Source organism: Accipiter gentilis, chromosome 13 (genome assembly GCF_929443795.1).
Source record: "Accipiter gentilis chromosome 13, bAccGen1.1, whole genome shotgun sequence".
Classification (NCBI taxonomy): Eukaryota; Metazoa; Chordata; class Aves; order Accipitriformes; family Accipitridae; genus Astur; species Astur gentilis.
The window spans coordinates 31855915-31875870 of record NC_064892.1 but is presented as its reverse complement, the minus strand read 5'-3'; the positions used below and the strand labels follow the sequence as shown (position 1 = coordinate 31875870).

Sequence of the window (19956 nt, the reverse complement as noted above, 5' to 3'; positions counted from 1 at the left end):
ATTTATGGTATAATCTTCTGAGGACACTCCTTGAAATATGGCAAAAGGGTCTTTGGAAATTTTATATAACGCAGTGAAGTTCTTTGATATACCTGCGGCTTTGACATGTGAGACCTTGTAAATAGCAACAGCAATTCAAAAGCCTCCTTGATTGAATCTTACTATGTTCAATGTAATTTAATCATAGACATACCCTGTTATCTCACCCTGAAAATAGTTCTAACAATGGTTCTGCAGACCCTAATCCATTGTGTCCAAAGTTATTTGACAGCACAAAAGCTTAACATTTTTCAGTCAGATTGAAATCTTCATTTTAGGACAAAGAAAAGCTGACAAACTCAATAGTTTTATTAAAATTCAGTGTGTCAGTTTACCTGTTTAAAGTTACTCATATTCTTAGTGTTTGCAGGACATCAGTTCAGAGTAACTGCATCTAAATTGCTTGGATTATATCAATGTGTAACCGGTACAAAACCATGCAAAATAGGTGATGGCTATACCTGTGTTAATATTTTAACTACCAAATTCCCATCAGAATGGAAAATTAAAAACTAATGCAAACAAAGGATTTAGGTGGTTGTGGAGAAAAATTAGAGTTCGTCATGGCCAGGCACTGTAATTTTTCAGTGGACTTGTTTGGGTTTTATCTAAATGTGCAAGGTAATATATTTTAAATATGACTACTTTGCCACCCTGGGTGTGAACAGAGTGTGCAGAGAATCAGACCTGGGAACTTTCCTTAGGAGATCTTAATATATAAGCAGAAAAACTTACTTTAAAAAAAAAGAATAAAATCTGCGATCACACTGGGGATGCTTGGGAATGATCCTATGTCAGCAGTCTTCCTTATGGTCATGTGTCAGAAGACTTACCTCAAATCAAATGGTCAGTAAAAAGATAATGAAACAAAAGAGAGAACCATACAGAGATTATGTTAAGGACATAAACCAACCTATGGATGTATTCTCTGAAGGGAGTCAGCATGGATGTGCATCAACATGGTCCCTCAGCAAAGGCTCAAGAGAAAATAACCCCAAGTTAAAAGGCAGAAGGTTCTTGCATGGTGAGAGAACCCCTGGAAGACAGGAAACAGGCAAGACAGAATAATCAGTCTTCACCATGGACGCAGGACACCAGCGAGTCCTACAAGGGCCTCTTAAAAAAAAATATATAGCAAAAGTGACAGCATGCGTAGTGGAGAACTGATTGCAAAGACCCCATGATGATACTCTGTGATGGCTCTGGAAATGGCAGGTGAAATTCAGAGTAGAAAAAGTAAGGTGATGCATTTTGGGGGGAAAAAATCAGCTCTAGCTTTACATATAGAATAATATGCTCTAAACTGACCATTACTACCTAGGAATGTAGTGTGTTACGGTACTATGAAAAAAATGATAAGCAGTAGTTAAAAAAGTATTTGAGGATTAACTGTAAAGGGTACAGAGAAGGGCAACAAGGACAATCAAAATTATAGGATGGTTTCCATACAGGTAAATATCTAAATAGGTTAGGACTCTTAAAAGATTGGGCAAATTCAGGAAGGCAAAGAGAGCTCTTTAACACAGAGATGACAGACATTTCTATCCGGAGAACTGAAGGGATCTCAGTGTGCTAGATGTTGGCAGGTGCTCTCTGGAGCTGCTTGTGCTCTTCCTTCTACCAGTTTCTGCTACACTTCATCTTCAAAACAGGGTGTCGGGCTGAATGGACCTTTGGTCTGCACAACTACAGCTGCTCATCTGTTTTCAGTGCTTTAACTGCTCCAGAGACAAGGAATTTTTTTCAAAAACCACTAACTTTTTCTAATTTCTTATCACAGATGGCTTATTTCTGCAACTGCACATCTGCTGTGTATGTATTTCCCACAGTCCCTCTGCAAAGAGGATTCATGAACATGCCCAACCTCACAGCAGCTCAGAGCTACCGAGACCATTCCAGATCACCAGCACAGTGCTGCGGAAACACCAATACAAGATATGGCCAAATTAAAGAGAAGCCAAGGGAGCTATACTGATAATCAGAATGACAAAAGACAGCTGCCGATCTAGAAATCATCTCTGGCCGCAGAAGAGATCGTGTAACTTGACCAAAAAAACAAATTCACAAAGCTGCTGAGGGAAACGTCTCCATTTGCTAATCTGTTTAATCAAATTAGGTTCTTATTACAGACTGGATATTTTTTCGTATAGAAGTAGAAAACTTGTAAGAACACAAAAAGAGGAAACAGCTAGCATCGACACCGCTGTAACTTGCATTACAGTGCAAGCAAGACCAAATGACAATGCCATTTCCCAAAAAGACCTATGGACTCGAATGACACACTAAGTCTCTAAAGAACAAAAAGGAAATAATGGAAGCAAGAAATGGACTAAAGGAGACAAAAACTCAATGTAGGCAGATAAAATAAGTGAGCTTGTGTAGTCTCTAGCCTCTGCCATGGGTTTTGTTGGCTAAGAAGCACCTTGGGCAAGTTGCAGAGAAAGTAAAGAACTGCCTTGAAGGGACAGCAGTTAATGACATGACAAGTTGCACCCAGGTGAAATCTTGACAGTATGGAAGGAAAGAAAAGAAAATAAACTTTGGAAGATCTAACTTCCATCTAAGACAAAAAGTAAGATAGATGGATGTGGTAAAGAAAGGGAAATAGAAAAATAAATCAATAACAATGAAGCAGCAGAAAAATTTCCTTCTCCCTGTGTAAAATTTCTCCCTTGAAAAGCTAAAGACTTGAAGCAGATTGGGTCAATACAGTCAGCATAAAATATACTGAGGGATAATACTGTTATACCAGCCGTACAAGTTGCGTGGAAATGACTGATAGCACGGTATAAGACATTTTAAGACAGTTTAGACAAATATGACATTAGAATCATAAATGACTAAATTAGGAACAGCTACCATAAAGAACAGTGGAAAAGAATGACATACAAATAATCTTCTGGCAAAGTAGACAGTGAAGTGTGTATTCAGTGTTCTGAATAACCAAAGCGAAGATGAGATCACATACAAAAAGTTGAGAAAAAATGACTGAAAAGCACTAGCGGGAGGTGGAATCCACAGCTATTAGGGAAAGAGATCAGCAACTACCATCCTTAATTCAGACTACCTCAACAAAAACATTGGAAAAGCGTGTATGCAGATGCACGGCTGAGGGAATGACGGTACTTACTGAAAAGAAAATGGGAAAGGAGGCATTTGGTACTATAAGCTTAAGACATACAGGTTGCTTGTCTACAATGTGGAAGTTTCTTACTGGAAGCTTGAGTGGGTTGAAGCTAACAGTATTTTTACCCCAGTACAGAAAGGATGGTGAAAATGTGGTGAAAAGGCAAAACCCCTTCTGACAGAATACAAAGCCATTCTTACAGATGCCAAAAGAAATGCTAGGTAGATGATACGAAATTGTATCTCACCACTGGATTAGATTAGCGGTAACGTGGTTGAAAGTACTGTCTGTGTAGGGGGAACACAGAGAAAGTATGTTGGAAAAGTAGATTTTGTACTTGGAATACAACAATAAAGTAATACATAACGCAAGAGGTATTCCAAACTGGCTATCTGTCATTCTTTTGTTTTATATCCTCATTTCTACTGGTTGCCCTGCTGCACCATACAAGGAGAAGCCATTTAATGACGAAGGACAGGAAGCCCATTTCACATCTGTTTTTTTACAGATAATCTGAAATGATATCCAGAATGATGCCAAAATGAATTCACTGGTGACAGCTGCAGGCACTGTCTCAAATGATACAAAAATGGCATTAAGGTCGAAGAAATGTGCATAACCAAAGACACTAGAAAGATCTATACCACAGGGCAGAAGAGACTGCACCAGCTTGGCTCCCTCTACCTTACATTGTCCTTAACACTATTCTGGTGTGTTTTCCACTTCACACATTCTTACACAGAACACACAGTCAGCTGTGTGCCATGAAAACAGCTCTCTGGAGGGCTCCGACACAGCTCTGACATTATTTACTTATGCATTTACTTCAGACATTTTTGACTGAAAAGACATACAAAATAATGCTTTTATCTTGATGTCATGGAGATGTAGGGAGGGCAGGTAAACTCGGCAGCAGGCTGCCAGTTGGATCCTTCTGAATGTGTCGCTCTGAAATGGGAGCAAACTGGACAGAGGTTATCTAAGGGTCTTGGACAGGAAGACCAGGAACACATCAAAATCTTATCAGCATCAGTGCTGAGCTAGGCAGGTTTTCTACTGACAAGAGAGAAATAGCTAAAACCAATTGCAGATGTCCTGGAAAATGAGATGTTCATAATGACGACTGACTATACAAGAGAGAAAACAGACTGGCTGAAGTCTAGATCAAATAACAAACTAACTGGGCAATATCTTGCTAGTGAGAGTAGGACTTTAAGAAAGCTACAAAATGCACACAGTTAGAGATGGAAGGAACAACCTGAAGAGTGTTTTGAGAAATACTAGTAAAGAAACACATTTTAATTCAATTAATGGCAAATTAAACCTGGCTTGCGAAAGAAAAACTGAGACAAGAAAGTTTAAACAGCTTGGAGACAGACTCTTTGTACTAGCTACATCTCAGTAGAGAGACAGGATAGGAATGCTGCTCTGGAAGGCAGGATGGGTGACCCAGGTCCAGAGTCCAGCAGCTGCAGTCCAAATGGATCTGCTGGGGAAAAGTAGAAAGTAATTGGGGATTAAAATAGAATTTGAGATTTAAAATAGAAACAAATTATTGTTGCACTGGCAAAGTAACAGATGATCAGACTGTAAAATGTTACGGGCAAAAATAGTTACTGCTAATGCAGTACGTGGTATGAGACTAAAAAGAGGGAGAGAGCTTTGCCGAGGATACTTTTGGCAACTGATGGGCATGCTTAATTGCAAATTAAAAAAAACCAAAATGCAGCAGGTGGGAAGAATTTGGCTTACGAATAAGATGAAAGCACTGCCAATTATCTTCTTTCCTTCATGAGCTTGCAAGCGAGGTGTCACGACAAAAACTACCTAAACTACAGCTTGGGTTTATTATCAAATCAGGAGTCTGTCAGGCAGCAGCTGCTACGAATAACGCTGAAATACCGAGGAGGGGTAAAACACTTAAAATTTAATGATGCAGCTGTCCCAGCTCAGCCCGCTTCAGCAACTTTTTCACCCCCTTGAGGCCTTGGCGGTGGAGGGAAATCAATGTTAGCAGAAACGCTTGCTGCTTTGACCACTTCGCTGTTACCAGATCCTTTGGATTAGGTTTTTATTCATTTCTTCATTTTACAGTTCAAAGATTTTTCTCCTTTAGAGCTGGGAAGGCAGTGGGCCACCACGCTGCCTCACTCAGCCGCCTCCCCTCAGGCCCTGGGCGGGAAGAAGCGCCTGAGGAGAAGGAGGACGATGATGAGGAAGACAGCAGCACCCCTGGGCCCCCCTTCGATACGGCAGACCCCGCCGGGGCCGTCCATTTGAGCCCTGCCGAGGCGGCAGCCCAGCAGGCAGGCACCGTGATGGCGGGCTGCAACCGGCCGCCTCAGGGCCCCGCCGCCGGGGGCGGGCCGGGGCGGCGGGCGGGGCGGCGGCGGCAGCAGCAGGAGGCCGCGCCGCTCCAAGGCCCGACCCCGCTCCTTCTCCTTCTCCCGCTCCGTTCGCCGCTCGGCCCCGCCGCTCCTCCGCGGTAAAGGGAGCAGGGGAAGGGGGTGCCGGGGAGTGGGCAGCTCGGGTCGGGGGAGCCCGGCCGGGGCCTCGCTGCGGGGAGAGCGGTGAGGCGGCAGGGCCGTGCGGGCCCTCGGGCCCAGCCGAGGGGCGGGTGTGGGGGGGGAATCGGTGCTCTGCGGGTGTACCGCGGGGTGGACGTGGAGGTACGGGAGAGAGCTTCGGTGAAGCGGGCAGGGTTAATTGTGTGGAAATAATGGGAGTGGGTGTCCCGAGCCGGGGCCCAGCGTGCTGCTCCGGCGGCCTCTGGCTTGGCGCTTGGCGTGGGACGGGTGTAGCGGGGTTCAACGTCGTCTTCTTCAGTGGAAGACGGTGAACAGGCCCTGAGGGCTCTCTGTGGTGCGTGGGTTTTCTTGCCCGGTGTGCCCTAGGAGAACACCACAGGTAGGGTTACCTGGTTTCTCCTCAGGTGCGCCAACCCTTCTTCCCCTTTCAGCCGCCCGGTTGGCCTGACTGGCTGTCCAAACCACAGCGTCTGCGTTTGTGTCAACCTTCCTTCCCGAGTGACCTTAGCAAGTCACAGGCAGCTCCAGGCTAGCCGCAGCACATCGGATTTCTTGCCCAGTAGCGGCACTGGTAGACAAAGCGAGCTACAGTTAGTGCAGAGGTAAAGGTGATAGCAGGTGTGGGTCTGTAGGAAAGCAGGAAGGCTTTCTCGGCTCTGCTCACAAGAGTTCAGCTCCCTCACCCCTCCATTTCCGTGGGGAAACAGAAAGTTAATGGAAGATCAGAAAGTGTTTGCAGGAGATCCTTCCTTCTAAAAACCTGTGACATCAAGCAAAGATGCTTTAAGTTGTATCCAACTTTACTGTTCCCATAACTCACTGTAAGTCCAGGAATGTTTTATTTTCACATGTAACTTGCTCCTTTTTTTTTGCAGTTAAAGCCATGGCACTGAAGCAGGTTTCCAGCAACAAATGTTTTGAGGGTTTCCAGAAGGTGTTTGAACATGACAGGTAAACACTGCAAAAGCAACCTAGATGTTTAGCATGGGGCAGTGGATCCATACTATCATTGCTGTCGGTGTTCTCAGTCTGCAGGAAAACAGTGTGTTCTCACTGATACCTGTATTTCAGTAAGGAATGCTGTCTGCTGCTGCTTTGGCTGTGTTCTTTTATTTCTGGGTTAATGTTTAACATGTCTAGCATACTTAGTGCTGTAGATCAGAGATGGGAAGCCAGTATTTCTACCTTTGAAGATGATGAATTTTCAATTTCTGAATTACTTTGGGTTGTGCTGTTTGCAGCACAGAGAACCGCTATGTGTACAAAGTGCCATTCACTCTACTGGATACATAACTTCTATGCACTTTTAAAAAAAAAGGCTGTGAGCAGACAGACTCAGGAGGTGGATTCTTGTTTGATGAAGGTGAACAGAAAAACATAGGGGTTTTTTTCACTTCTGATCTAAAGGAAAAAAATCATTAATTATGCATAGATAAGCTTTTATTGACTATTTTAGGCTCTAGTATTAATTGGGTAATCAGTTCGTCTGTAGACTTAGCAGATTGAAAACCTCTCTTGCTGAGGCATGCTGTGCAGTGCATGTTCTGCAAGTCATGTGGATGTGTTCTTCGGTAAAAATTGCTTTCCAAGTAATTTTTCCAAGTTCACGTTAAATATTGCTGTGGTCCGAAATTCAGTTTTCAAACTTCCCGGTTAGCAGCACTGCAAAAACGTGGCTTATTTGTAAGTCTCTGTTTTAAGTATATTCAGAACAAGGTAGGAAGGTTAGCTGTTGTCAATTCAGGAGGCTAAGGCTGAGTTTTAAAATTGCTTTTCACTTTATTTAACTTAGTTGTTATAATTCACTGACTAAATCTCTCTTTGAATGAAATGCATTGACTCAACCTTCTTTTTTTAGTGTTAGTGACCTTGTTAATAAGTAGTGGTGATAACAAGGAGTATTTTATTAATACAGTGCGGAGCTAAAGTGCAAAATGAAATTTGGAATCTACCTGCCTCCAAAAGCAGAAACCGCGAAGTGTCCTGTGCTGTATTGGCTCTCGGGTAAGTAACATGAATTGTAGTAACTTAAAAAAGATAATCTTAAGCATGTTTAAGCTCCTGCACTACAGTTACTGAAAACCTGATGTAGAACTACTACAGTGGCAGCTCTTGCATTCTAGAAAAGATCATCTTCTGGAAAACGTGTTTACTTTGAGTGTATTGTGATAAAGTCAGATGCAGCTGGCCGCAGGGCGCAGCCTATCAGATTGTGTTCTAAAATGCTCAGTGTTCAAAACGTTCTACCCTTTTGTTCTAAAATGGACATCCTTTTTGTCCTAAAACATACATATTTAAAGGTTCTCCTGAAAGGCAGATGCCTCCTGCTTCCCTTTGTCGATGACAGACAGCTTCAGCTAACAGCATGGGGGGCAAAATACAGCCCATGGGAGCCAGCAAATTTGTCGTCTGCACCCCACCTTATTCTGAGTGCTATTTTGCAGGGAGCAACTGGTGAACTTGGGAAGGGAGGTGCTGTTAGCTGCCTCTGCACGAGCACAGCTAGAGTGAGGTAAACCTGCGGGATCAGAAGGGGCTGGGGTCTGAAGAGGGTTGTGTGGCAGGAGTGAAGTTGCCTCATCCACAGCATTGTTTCTTCATCTCTCCAGCTCCCGTGGTGTCCTATCCCGCTGCTGTCTTGCTGGATGTAAGGCAAGCTGGGATGAGACTGGTGGATAAACATATGCTCCCAGTTATCCTGGCTTTAGTCCTCCACCCTATTCCTGTCATCTCCCACAGAGCTGGGACTTGCACCAGAAGTGCATAAGTAATGTTAAGACATTGCTTTCAAAATGGTCAGATTTATGTTGGTCATGGCTCCAGGATTAATTAATTATGTTTTTTTTCTCTATTACTCAAAATGAAAAGCAGAAGCTCTGTCTCTTCTGTAATTTTAGGAGCTGCTTTATTGAGACTTGTGGTTAGAAAGTTGGAGAATTGACTGGTAGCGTGGAGACTATATTCCTTGTATGTACTCATTTCACAAAATAGCTAGTAGGTCTGATTTGTAGAATGACAGTGGACTAGGTAAAAATGTTTACCCTTGAAGTTGGAAGCATCAAAATTGTCTGAAGAGCTCAGAGTCATACCGCACATTTATCTTTTTACTCTAAACCATGCTGTCTTGGCTAGTACATTAGTCAAAGTAGGTTATTTGCAACTTTTTTCCTCAAACAAAAATAGAACCATTAACCCCTCTCAAATGGCACAGTGAAGAAATATTGAAATATCTGTGTGCAGTATTATTTGTAATTGGACCTCAGTTGGGCCTGTTGCAGTACAAAAGGCAAGATCTGTGGGTTTTGGAGCAAGAGTGCTTATGGGCCTTTATCCTGTCTAAAGGATGTAGGGTTTGTCAGAGCACATGTATAATTCTGCAATGCAAACAGCTGAAATGGTGGTAGAGAGAAAAATATAGTTGGAGGGTTAAATGTCAGAAGTTAACAATGTTAACCTTAGCAGCAGTGTCTGTAGTCTGTGGATTTAAATACATGGTACTTGAGGAAACTGTATATGCCACGTGAGTAAGCACTTGGGGGGTACAGAGTACACATGGACGTGTTTTTGATCAAATGTTAGTGTGACTAGATGTGAAAGTGCAACTGTGTCAGTTTCTGTGTATTATTAAGCATTGTTGAACCTAGTGAAAAGACTTCTCTGTGTTTATGGAGACAGGAATCCCTCTTGTTTTTCAAAACCTTTTCTGCCAATAGGTTTGGTATGCTGTGAGGAACGTGTAACCAATGATATTTTTATTTCTCTAGGGTTAACTTGCACGGAACAGAATTTTATAACGAAAGCTGGTTTTCATCAAGCTGCAGCTGAACATGGCCTTATTGTAGTCGCGCCAGACACAAGCCCACGTAAGTTTTAACAAGAAGTGTTGTAACAGTTGTGACACTGAAGTACGCAGTCCTTATCGTCAAAGAATGGAGTGCTGCAGTTTGCTACAAAGTGTGTTACCCACCTGAGACAGCATATAACTTCACCTCCATATCTTGCATTGTTTGCTAGATTATATTGTGTGTATTTTTAATAACATGGTAGTGAAGGTTAGACATTTGAAACTTTTTTGTCATGGCACTAAAACTAGAACAAAGGGGTCATTGAGTTCAGCACAAAGGAGGAGAGGGAAGAAAAGGAAAACAGGAGGCATGTTATCAGAGACACTTGCCTGCACTTTGTGGCTTGCTGTGACTTTAAAAAATCTGCAGAATTGTGTTGTCACACAAAGATGTAATGTTTATTCTTTACTGTATTCTGTCTTCTAAAGCCAATTAAATACATGTCTTCAGAGCACTCAAATATTTAGAAAAGCAAACCAGAAACCCTTGCCCCCTGCAGCTGCAATAGGCTACTGATGAATGGCATTTTTAAAGGATGTGCTGTTATTTGTATAAGGCCGAGCTTATGTGTGGTATGGGAAACCTGAAAATGGTGGATCTGCAGTTATGGAAATACAGTCTTCTGGGGATTCAATATATTATGTTTAGTATTTGCTGGATTCTGCTAAAGTCTCATGAGTACTGTATATAAAAGTGGCAGTCTTCTATTTATGAAGCTTTGGTGGGTCAAATCTGAACACAGGTAATACAGGAAAGAAGTGATGTTCTTTCCAGAAAATATTTTTCACATCTAGCTTTTGAAGTTGTCAGGTCAAAGAACAGAAATGCATGTTTCTAATGCAGAAGGGGGACAGAAGAGCAAGACTTGTGTGTTAATGAACTTTACGCTTCATTGTTGCTATTTGCTGCAGACTAGAGATGGACAACTAGCTTTTGTGTTATTCATGTTGGGTAATTATACCGGGAGTTGTTTTTTAGTGTTGTCTGTGTAAGTTGTCCCTATCAATGTGTAACTGAATTTGCATAGTTCACTGCTTTGTCTGTTTTCTTTTAAAACCCTCTTTGCAGCTTCTCTCTTGCTTTTTAGTCTAATAACTGATGAGGATTGCTCTGCTATTTAGATGAATTTCAGTGTGTGTTTTATATTATACTCTTAGATTTTAGGTCACAGACCCCAAGTGTTCTTAAATCTCTTTGAGCTGTCTGGAGAAACAAGTGAAGAGCAGTTCAAATGTCATCACAAATTAAGAGATCTGAGCATAGGTAGTGAAAAAGCTTATATGTGCTTTTTAACTGTTGTCATGGTTTAACCCCAACCAGCAACTAAGCACCACACAGCTGCTTGTGTACTCCCCCCTGCCAGTAGGATGGGGGAGAGAATTGGGGGGGGGGGGGGGGGGGGCGGGGGCAGGAAGTAAAACTCGTGAGTTGAGATAAAGACAGTTTAATAGGACAGAAAAGGAAAGGAAAATACTACTACTACTAAGAGAATATACAAAACAAGTGATGCATGATACAGTTGCTGACCACCCACTGACTGATGCCAGCCAATCCCTGAGCCAGCCCCCCCCCCCCCCCCCCCCCAGTTTACATACTGGACATGACGTCACACGGTCTGGAATACCCCTTTGACCAGTTTGGGTCACTGCCCTGGCTGTGTCCCCTCCCAACTTCTTGTGCACCCCCAGCCTCCGCTGGCAGGGCAGTACGAAAAGCTGTGAAGTCCTTGACTTAGTATAACACTGCTTAGCAACAACTAAACCATCAGTGTGTTATCAACATTGTTTTTATCCTAAATCCAAAACACAGCACTATACCAGCTACTAGAAAGAAAATTAACTTTATTCCAGCCCAAACCAGGACAACTGTGCATTTATGAGAATTACCTTCCAGGAGCTAGGACATGTGTCTGGATGGGGAAAAAGACTGCATGAAAACATGAGATACCTGTCATTACAGGCCCTGTGTCAGGCCCTGATAGACTTTACTGTTCCTCCTTGATACAGTTTTGCTTTTCCAGACAGGTGTGCTGAGCAGTATTTTGCAGGTTCCTTTTCAAATTTCTTTTTTCAAGGCTTCCCTTAAGTTTCTTGTAGCAGAATCAGTGTTGCCTTCATTGCCTGGCAGGACTTTCTGAGTTTTTGTCTGTCTCTGAGGGACTGAAGATAGACTTTTTATATCCAACATGTTGTGTAAGCACCCCCAGTCCCTGCACCTTGCTGGACTGTTAAGTTACAAAATCACTCAGTGTTCGAGGGCACGTCACTGGAGCAAACTCAACTTTGATCCTTATGAAAATCTGATTTCACACTGTGACAGGGTGGCAGGTATCTCTGCACAAATTGTCAAGGTCTGTCAAATTACACGTGGGTTTGCGGTGTAATCTGACAGTGGTGAAAGCCCATGTAATTTTGGATTGAAGAAACTAAGAAGGCTTTGGAGAAAGGGAAGCCATTATTTCCTGTCACATATATCTTGAAATATTACATTCTGTTCTGCAAACCAGGCTGGTAAATCACAGGCTAATCAAAGGGAGAGTAAGAGAGGGCTGGATGGGATGTATTGACTTTCAAGGAGACATCTGCAAATTTAGTTTGGAAGTGTAGCCTTGGAAAAGAAGATACAGCCCTGCAGTTATTCAAAGAAGAAATTACTTAAGTTTTATGGGGAGTTAAAGGTGGGAGCAATGAAATGAACTGCAGAAAAGGTAGAGTTATATACTTAAAAAATGATAGGAACAGTAAGTGTTATTATGCTGTTGAATCTTAAAAGGAGGTGTAGCAGACATTATTTGAAGCACATAAACTGGTCCGGACACACCACTTGGTGATATATGGTTCTGTCCTTTTGCGGGAGAGAAAATTTTCTACAGTTTCTGTTTCTCACACAGTTTCTTGTACTCAGCAGGGTGATGTCTAATAACAGAAATAAGCTGATAGCACTAATTAAAAAGTGCCTGGGTAAATTGGATGAAGCTTTGCAGAATTAGTTTAGGACAGGTCTCTATGTTATGTTTATTTATGAAAGGATACTGAAACAAGTTAGAAGCTGGATACATCTGTAGGTAATACTTAAGTGGCATTTTGAAAGCGTTGTTGAAGTAACACTTGAAAACACTGTACTAATGAATGAAAATCTGAATTGTCGTATAATTGGAGGGGTAGAGACATGTTGGTTGAGAAACTCATGTCCTGAGTCTCTGATTTGTATGGCAGGTTCTCCAATTCTGAACATCTAGTAAAGGAAAGACAGTAACTATAGAAAGAATTTTCATGGTAGGTGGCTGCAATATTGAAGGAGAAGATGAAAGCTGGGATTTTGGCACCGGTGCTGGTTTTTATGTGGATGCAACTGAAGATCCTTGGAAAACAAACTATAGGATGTATTCTTACATAAAGGATGAGGTAACTTTGCTGCTTGGTTCTCCTGGTGATGTTGGGTAAGATAAGGGGTGCGGTTCAGTCGTGCACTTTGTTCCTAGCACCAAAGCTTGCTTAAGGTGATCTTGATAGCCTATGGATGGTTTGTCATTTTCTTGCTTTCCTCTTTTATAAAAATAACTTTATTATTTCTTTTTTAATCTTTGATTATTTCAGTGGTTGGATTTATCCAGTTGTAAGGCCTTTCCTCACCAAACAGATACTGTTGTAGAACTGAGGAGGGGGAGAACCGCAGCAGACAGGTGATAACACCTGGCAGGGCTTGAGCAGGAACTCCTTGAGGCTGCTTTCCTGCCGGAGATGCCACAGGGTTGGCCTACACTTCTAATCTCCATTTTGTTCTTGTTAAATCTCTGCTCTGCTGCTTTGGGAACAACCCACTGCATTGCACTGCACCAGTACTTCAGTTGTATTGATCGTTTAGACTGTATTCATGTCTGTCTTGGGGGGGGTGGGGGGTGGTGTGTGTTTTGTTTTTTTTTTTTCCTTTAACTTGGTGCAAAAGGAGATCCTTGAGATATATATTGGAAAGGTGAGTGTTCAGTTTACTCTGCATGTGGTTTGTGTGATCTGGATTAAAACTAAAGTTGATGGGAATATGGGGAGCAAATAATCTCCTGAGAAAAATTTGCTATTCTGGTCACTTACAGGAGCACATACATATTTATGTGTCTATTGATACATTACAGGGTAATGATAGATTTCTGTAGAGATACTTTGAGTTACTTATTATCAGATTAATTCTTTCCTTTTGATTTTACAGTCCTGTTCAGGTTGCTTTCAGGCCATGATCACAAATGTCAGGCTAGAACCAAAGATGTGCCTTTGGTTTCAGTGGCTTCCTGGCATTAAAACACATTAGTTATTTGTGTGCTTTTTTTCCTAAACATACTCAAGTTGCTTTAACATTTTTATTCCACTGTTATTCCTTTACAGCTGCCTAAACTAATAAATGCCAATTTTCCAACTGATCCTGAACGGATGTCTATTTTTGGGCATTCCATGGGAGGTCATGGAGCTCTTATTCTTGCTCTGAAGAATCCTGGAAAGTACAAAGTAAGATATAATACAGCTTCTATGAGGTATACTAAGGCTTATACAGATTTCTATAGAAGTGAAGAAAGAAACCATAATAACCAAGTTCTGTTATAGCATTAAATGTATAAATACTTTTAGTTGTAGCAGCTCATTGAACCCTAGTATTAGAATATGGAAAATTGCCAGAAACAGCACTTTGGAATGTAAGTATCAGCGAAATAAAAAAAAAAAATCTACAAATTTTAAAAGTTAAGAAAAGTTCTGTTTCTTTTGGATGATGCTACAGCTCTTCCAAATGAATTGTTAGTTACACTTAAATGTAAACAGGCTCCTTTAGCTCTGGAGTTAACTCATGCTGCCAATATTGTCTAGAAATCTGGTTGTGTGATTTGCTGTATCTTTTCAAATCTTGTCTTGTTCGTTTTGGAGCTTTCATTACTAGCAAACCTTTTTGCCACCATTATATGTGTGTTTGCTTAGAATTTACAACAGGGTAGTAAACTCCAGCTGATAGCAGGTGTAACTGTAAGTACCTGTACTGCACACAGAATAGTATCTGGAGGACATTCCCCACGTCTTTCCCCCCAGCCCCTGAGATCTGCTTGTCAGCTTTCCTAAAGATTGATTTTTGCAGTATTCAAGGTATCTCAAGCTGCGTTTGTTTGTATTCTGCTTGAACCTAAATCAAACATGCTGCTACTGATTTGCCTTTCCTTTATACTTGTGAGGGTTGAGAAAAATTTTATTGTTCTCTTTGGAGACATGCTTATATAAAATGGATTTCTGGGGGAGAATCAGGCATTGGTGTTTGAGAGATGAGGGGCTCTGCCTTTGTGGATCAGTCCTTTCATGGGCTGTCCTGACCCTGCACTTTGTGGTCAGCTGCTGCAAAAATGCAACTGTGTTTTTGAAAATAGCAGAACATTTGCTCAGTGTCATTAGCTTGGTGTTAAGAGTAGAATGTAAGATGAAGCTTTGTTTTATCTCTCCTTTTAATCTTTTGGAGCCAGTAGTTCAGAAATTTCCATTTTTGCTGTTGGCACTTAACTGTGAATTGTATCATCTAAAAGAGTTAAACATTAAATTGAAAATACCAAAATCCAGGAGAACTGGCAGTGGCTCAGGTGGTTTGTTGCTATGTTTTGTAAGACATAAAAGTGGAAATATTGATGTCCCAGGGCCAAATCGAAAAGAACATAAGAATAGGGATTGGACTTCTGATACCAGTACCTGGAGTTGTGATCTGAAATGTGCTTTTCTTGACCCCTAATCGTGGAGGTACCTAAGTTCATGAGACTGTTGCATGTTTAGACTGGCTGAGCAGCCCCATGCCTCAGGCTTTTGTTATGCTCTGCCAGAGTCCAGTTGGAGGTGAAATAGTCCCACATTCTGACCATGCTGACCCAGCAGTGGACTTGAGATCCTTCTCTGCTGCTTAAAGGAATTCAAGCCAACATCTCTCAACAAGGAGAGGAACGGGGCATCTAGCCCTGCCTTTTGAAGCTTGGCTGATGTGCAAAAAGGAAAGCAAAACTGTGGGGCTAGGAAGAAGTAGTAAGAGGGAAGTAGGATAATGGTTAGGGCATGTCAGAGAGTTGGTGGGGGAGTCCTGGGTTCTGGCAGTAACCTCAGTTTTTGAAAAGGCTTTTATTTTTGCTTATTAGTTAGCAGAAATCACTTCTCTTGATTCATACTTTTTTTCATGCTTTCTTTCTCAACAGTCTGTGTCGGCATTTGCTCCTATCTGCAACCCTATTCAGTGTGAGTGGGGGAAGAAAGCCCTTGGTGGATATCTGGGATCAGATGTAAGCAAATGGGAGGTACGTGTTGCAACTCATAGTCCTATAATAGCACATGAATGAGCAATCTGTAGGTGTATCACAGCAGGGGTCTGGAACAAAACTCTGGGGTGCCCCTGAGCTGGTACTGTTGTTTTACTACACCCGTAAGCGTGGATAAGCACTGTATGTTTCTGGTGGGTATGACTTGCTGTTGCCTGATGGTGCTTGTAACAAGTGTAATGAGATAGAAGGCTCTCATCAAATTGCCTAAATTCCTCCCTGTTTTATGAAGATCTTGAAATATGGGCTAAGAAGAATTATGAGCAGTCTGACACTTTCTCTGCTGCATGGAAGCAGTGAGCGGTTTAAAAGAGAGTTAGGCTATGGCTTGTTTCTCAGAAACTCAGTTCTCAATATACAGAACAGCTGGGTTTTGTAGTAGCCTGAAAAGAGAGACTGCTACAAACTTATCAGATACTGATGAACCTCATGGCATCTGCAGGGGCAGCTTCTTGGAGGCAGCTAGCAGAAGAGCCCATTGGAAATCAGCATCCCGTAGAACAGGATTAAACCAGACAAAGTTAGGTTTTAGCTCCAGGGCCTTAATTTTGAAATATAAGTAGTTGTATATGAATGGCTAAGATACAAACATTTCTGTATGTGTGTTGCTGCATTATTTGAGCAGCGCTTCAGTATTTTTAATCTCAGCCTAAACATTGCACTGTCTCCCTAGAATTAAGTTAGAAGAGATCATTGTGACCAGGTACTCTGATCTCCTTGTAAATAAACACAAGCTGCAGTTAAATCCTGTGTAAATTGGATTAAAGTATCTCTTAGGAAGACATCCAGGGCAGATTAAAACATTACAGGAATGGAGAGCACTAGCTGCTTTCACAGTTATTAACAGTTTGTATATTTAAAAATCACCAGTTAAACTTGCTTACATTTAATACAATTTATTTTGCAAAAAGAAAGTTTTCTGGCCCCTTAACTTCTTTTGGATCTCTTCTGCAAACCCAGTCCAGCAGATCAACAGCAGGCATCAGGAATAGACTTAGACCTGCCTTTGCACAGATACACAACCTCTGATTCCCATATTTCTGCTTAAAATTGCCACGTGTTACACTGATGTTTTGACCTTTAGCTGCCAAAATAGTTACATCAAGATACCAAGTTATTTTGGCAGTATCTAGTTTATGTACAAGCATGTGAATTGGTACTAGATTAAATTGCTGTTCTCGATTCTGTATGAATTTAGCCCTGGGCTGGACATTGTGTTTGGTCTGGAAATGATGTCAAACTGCCAGTTTGGTAATTACTTAGATCATCCCACTTGCCCTTTTTAAAACATGGGTATTACTTTTCAGTTTTCTGGGATTTCCCCAGTTTTTTGCTTTTCCAATGTGCCATTTGGTGTCCTGATCAGTATCACTCCATATATGCCATTCTCTTCTTGCAGCCAGCAAATTTGACCATCTAACCTATGTAACTGAATGTCATTTCTCTTTTATTCCTGCAGGCATACGATGCTACACAACTTGTGAAGTCCTATCCAAACTCTCACCTGGACATATTGATTGATCAAGGCAAAGATGACCAGTTTCTATCCGCAGGCCAGTTACTGCCTGATAACTTCATCGCTGCCTGCACAGAGCAGAAAATCCCAGTTGTCTTCAGGCTGCAGCAGGCAAGTTGCTTCTGCAGTCCTTGATTGTTGGGTTGTTGCTTTGTGATTATTTCTTTTTTTTTTTGGGGGGGGGGGGGGGGGGGAGGTTGGGGGTGTCTGTGTGTCAGGTAGTGAAGAGAGTGTCTCTTCATGGGGTATGCTTTCACTTTACGTGAGTCTGTCCCTGGCCAAGTGAGGAAGAGGGTGAGAAGTGGTATTTTCCCTAGTATCAGCTATTGAGGTGTGCAGTATCTATCAGATTCAGCTGCATTTCACCACTAGGTGGGGGTCATGATTTTAGTTTCAACAAGCTGATGAGTTGATGGTAACTCAGGCTGCCAGTGGTCGGCTGAAGAAGCAGCATTAATGATTTTTAACAAGTATCACAGTTACTGTACAAGCAAAGTGACAGATGTCCTTTTGCTGGAATCCTTATCTGTACTACGGGTATTGTGTTTAGCATAAAACTTTGTGATTTAGTTTGAGTGTGTTTGTGTAAATCAGGAAATGTTTGGAACTACTTAAAACCTTAGATTCATTTAAAGACCCGGGTGGATGGATTGCTCTTTCCTCTAGTGCAGTGACCCAGAACAGTCCTGTCCTGAGAGCATTGAGTCTTTTCAAGTGACTGACAGCTTCAAGCCAGACCCAGTGAGGGGCCCAGCTGTGGAGAATGAGGGATTGTCCTCTCTGATTTATCATAAGCCCTGCACCAAAAGATACAGTTAGTGCTGACAAAGCGGAGTATTTAAGAGGTTTACATGTCATTTTAGTGTGGTGCTGGAACAGTAATTCAGACCTGGGCTGTCTTCTCCTTATACCTTATGTTTTACCTGTCAGACAATGCAGTGAGGGGAACTGTTCTCTCAGATTGCATCTTGTTCTGCAGCTGACACTTGCTGTTACCTGTCTAACTTTCATGCCCAGATTAGGGCAGGTTAAAGTACTTTCTGTTCATTTAGCTTCCTAGTGTTCATATATACTTACCCTGTTAGTTAGGTATCCTTTACAGTTTTTATATAAAATACAGATATTTTTGATTTCTTAAAGCAGATCAAACCAGAAGAATCATTACCTTTCCTAGAAGAGAGCTTAGCATGATTGCTTTATCATGAACTATAAGCTTTTGCTGATTTCTTTGTTGTTGTTGTTTTCTAGGGTTATGATCACAGCTATTTTTTTATTGCTACATTTATTAATGACCACATCAAACACCATGCAAAATACCTCAATGCTTGAACCATTTGGATGCGAGCGTCGGTCTGTGCAGTATGAATCAAGGGATAGAGGTGAACTAAAAAAATTATTTGCTGACGTAGTGTCTGTAAAATGGAGCTCTTCTTACTGTACTGCTAAGAAAAATAAAAGTCCCACTTAATTTGATATGTGTGCTTTAGAGTAAGTATTTTGGATGTTCTTGTATGCTTCAAAAAGTCTCTCGACACTGTGAAGGTGCCTGCTGCATTCTAGGTCAAAATGAAAATGAGCAGATGAGTGAGTTTCAGATTATGAATGTGGGTATGTACTTGGCACCTCAAGACGGTTTCTAGTGCAGCTACGCAGACACTATGAGTAACAACAGCGTGCCTCTTCAGCTAGTTAAATACCAGGGTTCACTTTGTCACTTAATGCTGTGGCACAACCAATCAAGCTACTTAATATCTGAAGCAGTTGGTGTGTTTTTTCCTTGGCCTGTCTAAATACATTCCAAGGACAAAGTGTGGTGGAGAATACAGACAGAAGTTTGCTATGCGGAGTGGTTTGCTGTGTGTTATTAACATCAAAAAAGTAATAATCTAAGGAGTATTTAATGGATGATACTTAAAGATCTCTTAAAACCCATGTGAAGGAAGCAGTCTGTAGTAAAGGAAGGTGGTTGTTTTCTCTGCTTGCCTTTGCTGCTGAATGTGAAAGGCTTATGCTGTGTTTCTGGGTTTCTTTGACTTAACAGGACTGAGAGGAAACTGATAAATAGATCTGAAAAAAGCAACCCCTATCTAGAGATGATCTTATATCTTGCTGTTGAGAATGAGTGTGCTTATATTACAGAAGATGGCAGAATTTAGGCCTGACAGTTGCAGATCTACAAGAGTTCCCAGCAGTATAATTCTGCCAGCTACCTTTGTGTGGGGCAAGAACACAGATTGTTCCAGTGAACTGTTTATCATCTTACGTTCAAGCAATCACTTGTAGCCTCTGCTTTCCCATGGTTCGGCTGAAACTGCGTTGTTGCTCAAACCTTGACTCATTCTTGCCAGAGGAAATACTAGGGTAAACGTAGGATCAGTTTGCTTTTGCAAGCAATGCTGAATGCTCTCCTGTTTCTTTGGCCCCTGCTAGATTCTAGGTTGCAGGGAGGCTGATGCTGGGAACTTGCGTTTCGTTGCTGGTGACAGGCTTAAATTATGTATTGACTTTTATCAGTTTTGTGTCTGCCTATTTCTGGAGTAAGCTTGGAAGGCTGGAAGCTACGACTGTGCGCACTGCAAGAA

The 19956-nt window shown here is 41.7% G+C and overlaps 2 protein-coding genes across 5 annotated transcripts in view; both read left to right on the top strand.

Annotated features, from left to right (window-relative positions):
• The window catches only part of HTR2A (5-hydroxytryptamine receptor 2A), a 35226-nt gene extending 31381 nt beyond the window's left edge, over positions 1-3845 (top strand). For both annotated transcript variants that reach the window (XM_049816054.1, XM_049816055.1), the window contains one exon: positions 1820-3845. In XM_049816054.1, the coding sequence (XP_049672011.1) occupies positions 1820-2014 (195 nt within the window). In that variant the 3' untranslated portion in view covers positions 2015-3845. The remainder of the gene's footprint in view (positions 1-1819) is intronic.
• A 1595-nt stretch (positions 3846-5440) lies between these two features.
• On the top strand, positions 5441-18847 carry ESD (esterase D). 3 transcript variants are annotated; one of them, XM_049815737.1, is made up of 9 exons: positions 5441-5651; positions 6570-6645; positions 7610-7698; positions 9459-9557; positions 12819-12943; positions 13916-14035; positions 15739-15837; positions 17318-17485; positions 18623-18847. In XM_049815737.1, exons 2-9 carry the CDS (start codon positions 6578-6580, stop codon positions 18701-18703), a joined length of 849 nt encoding a protein of 282 aa, XP_049671694.1. In that variant the 5' UTR covers positions 5441-5651; positions 6570-6577; the 3' UTR covers positions 18704-18847. The 3 variants fall into 3 exon arrangements, with proteins under 3 accessions (XP_049671694.1, XP_049671696.1, XP_049671695.1); XM_049815739.1 differs by lacking the exon at positions 5441-5651 and adding an exon at positions 5714-5736; XM_049815738.1 differs by lacking the exon at positions 5441-5651 and adding an exon at positions 5884-6284.
• The last annotated feature ends 1109 nt before the right edge of the window (positions 18848-19956 follow it).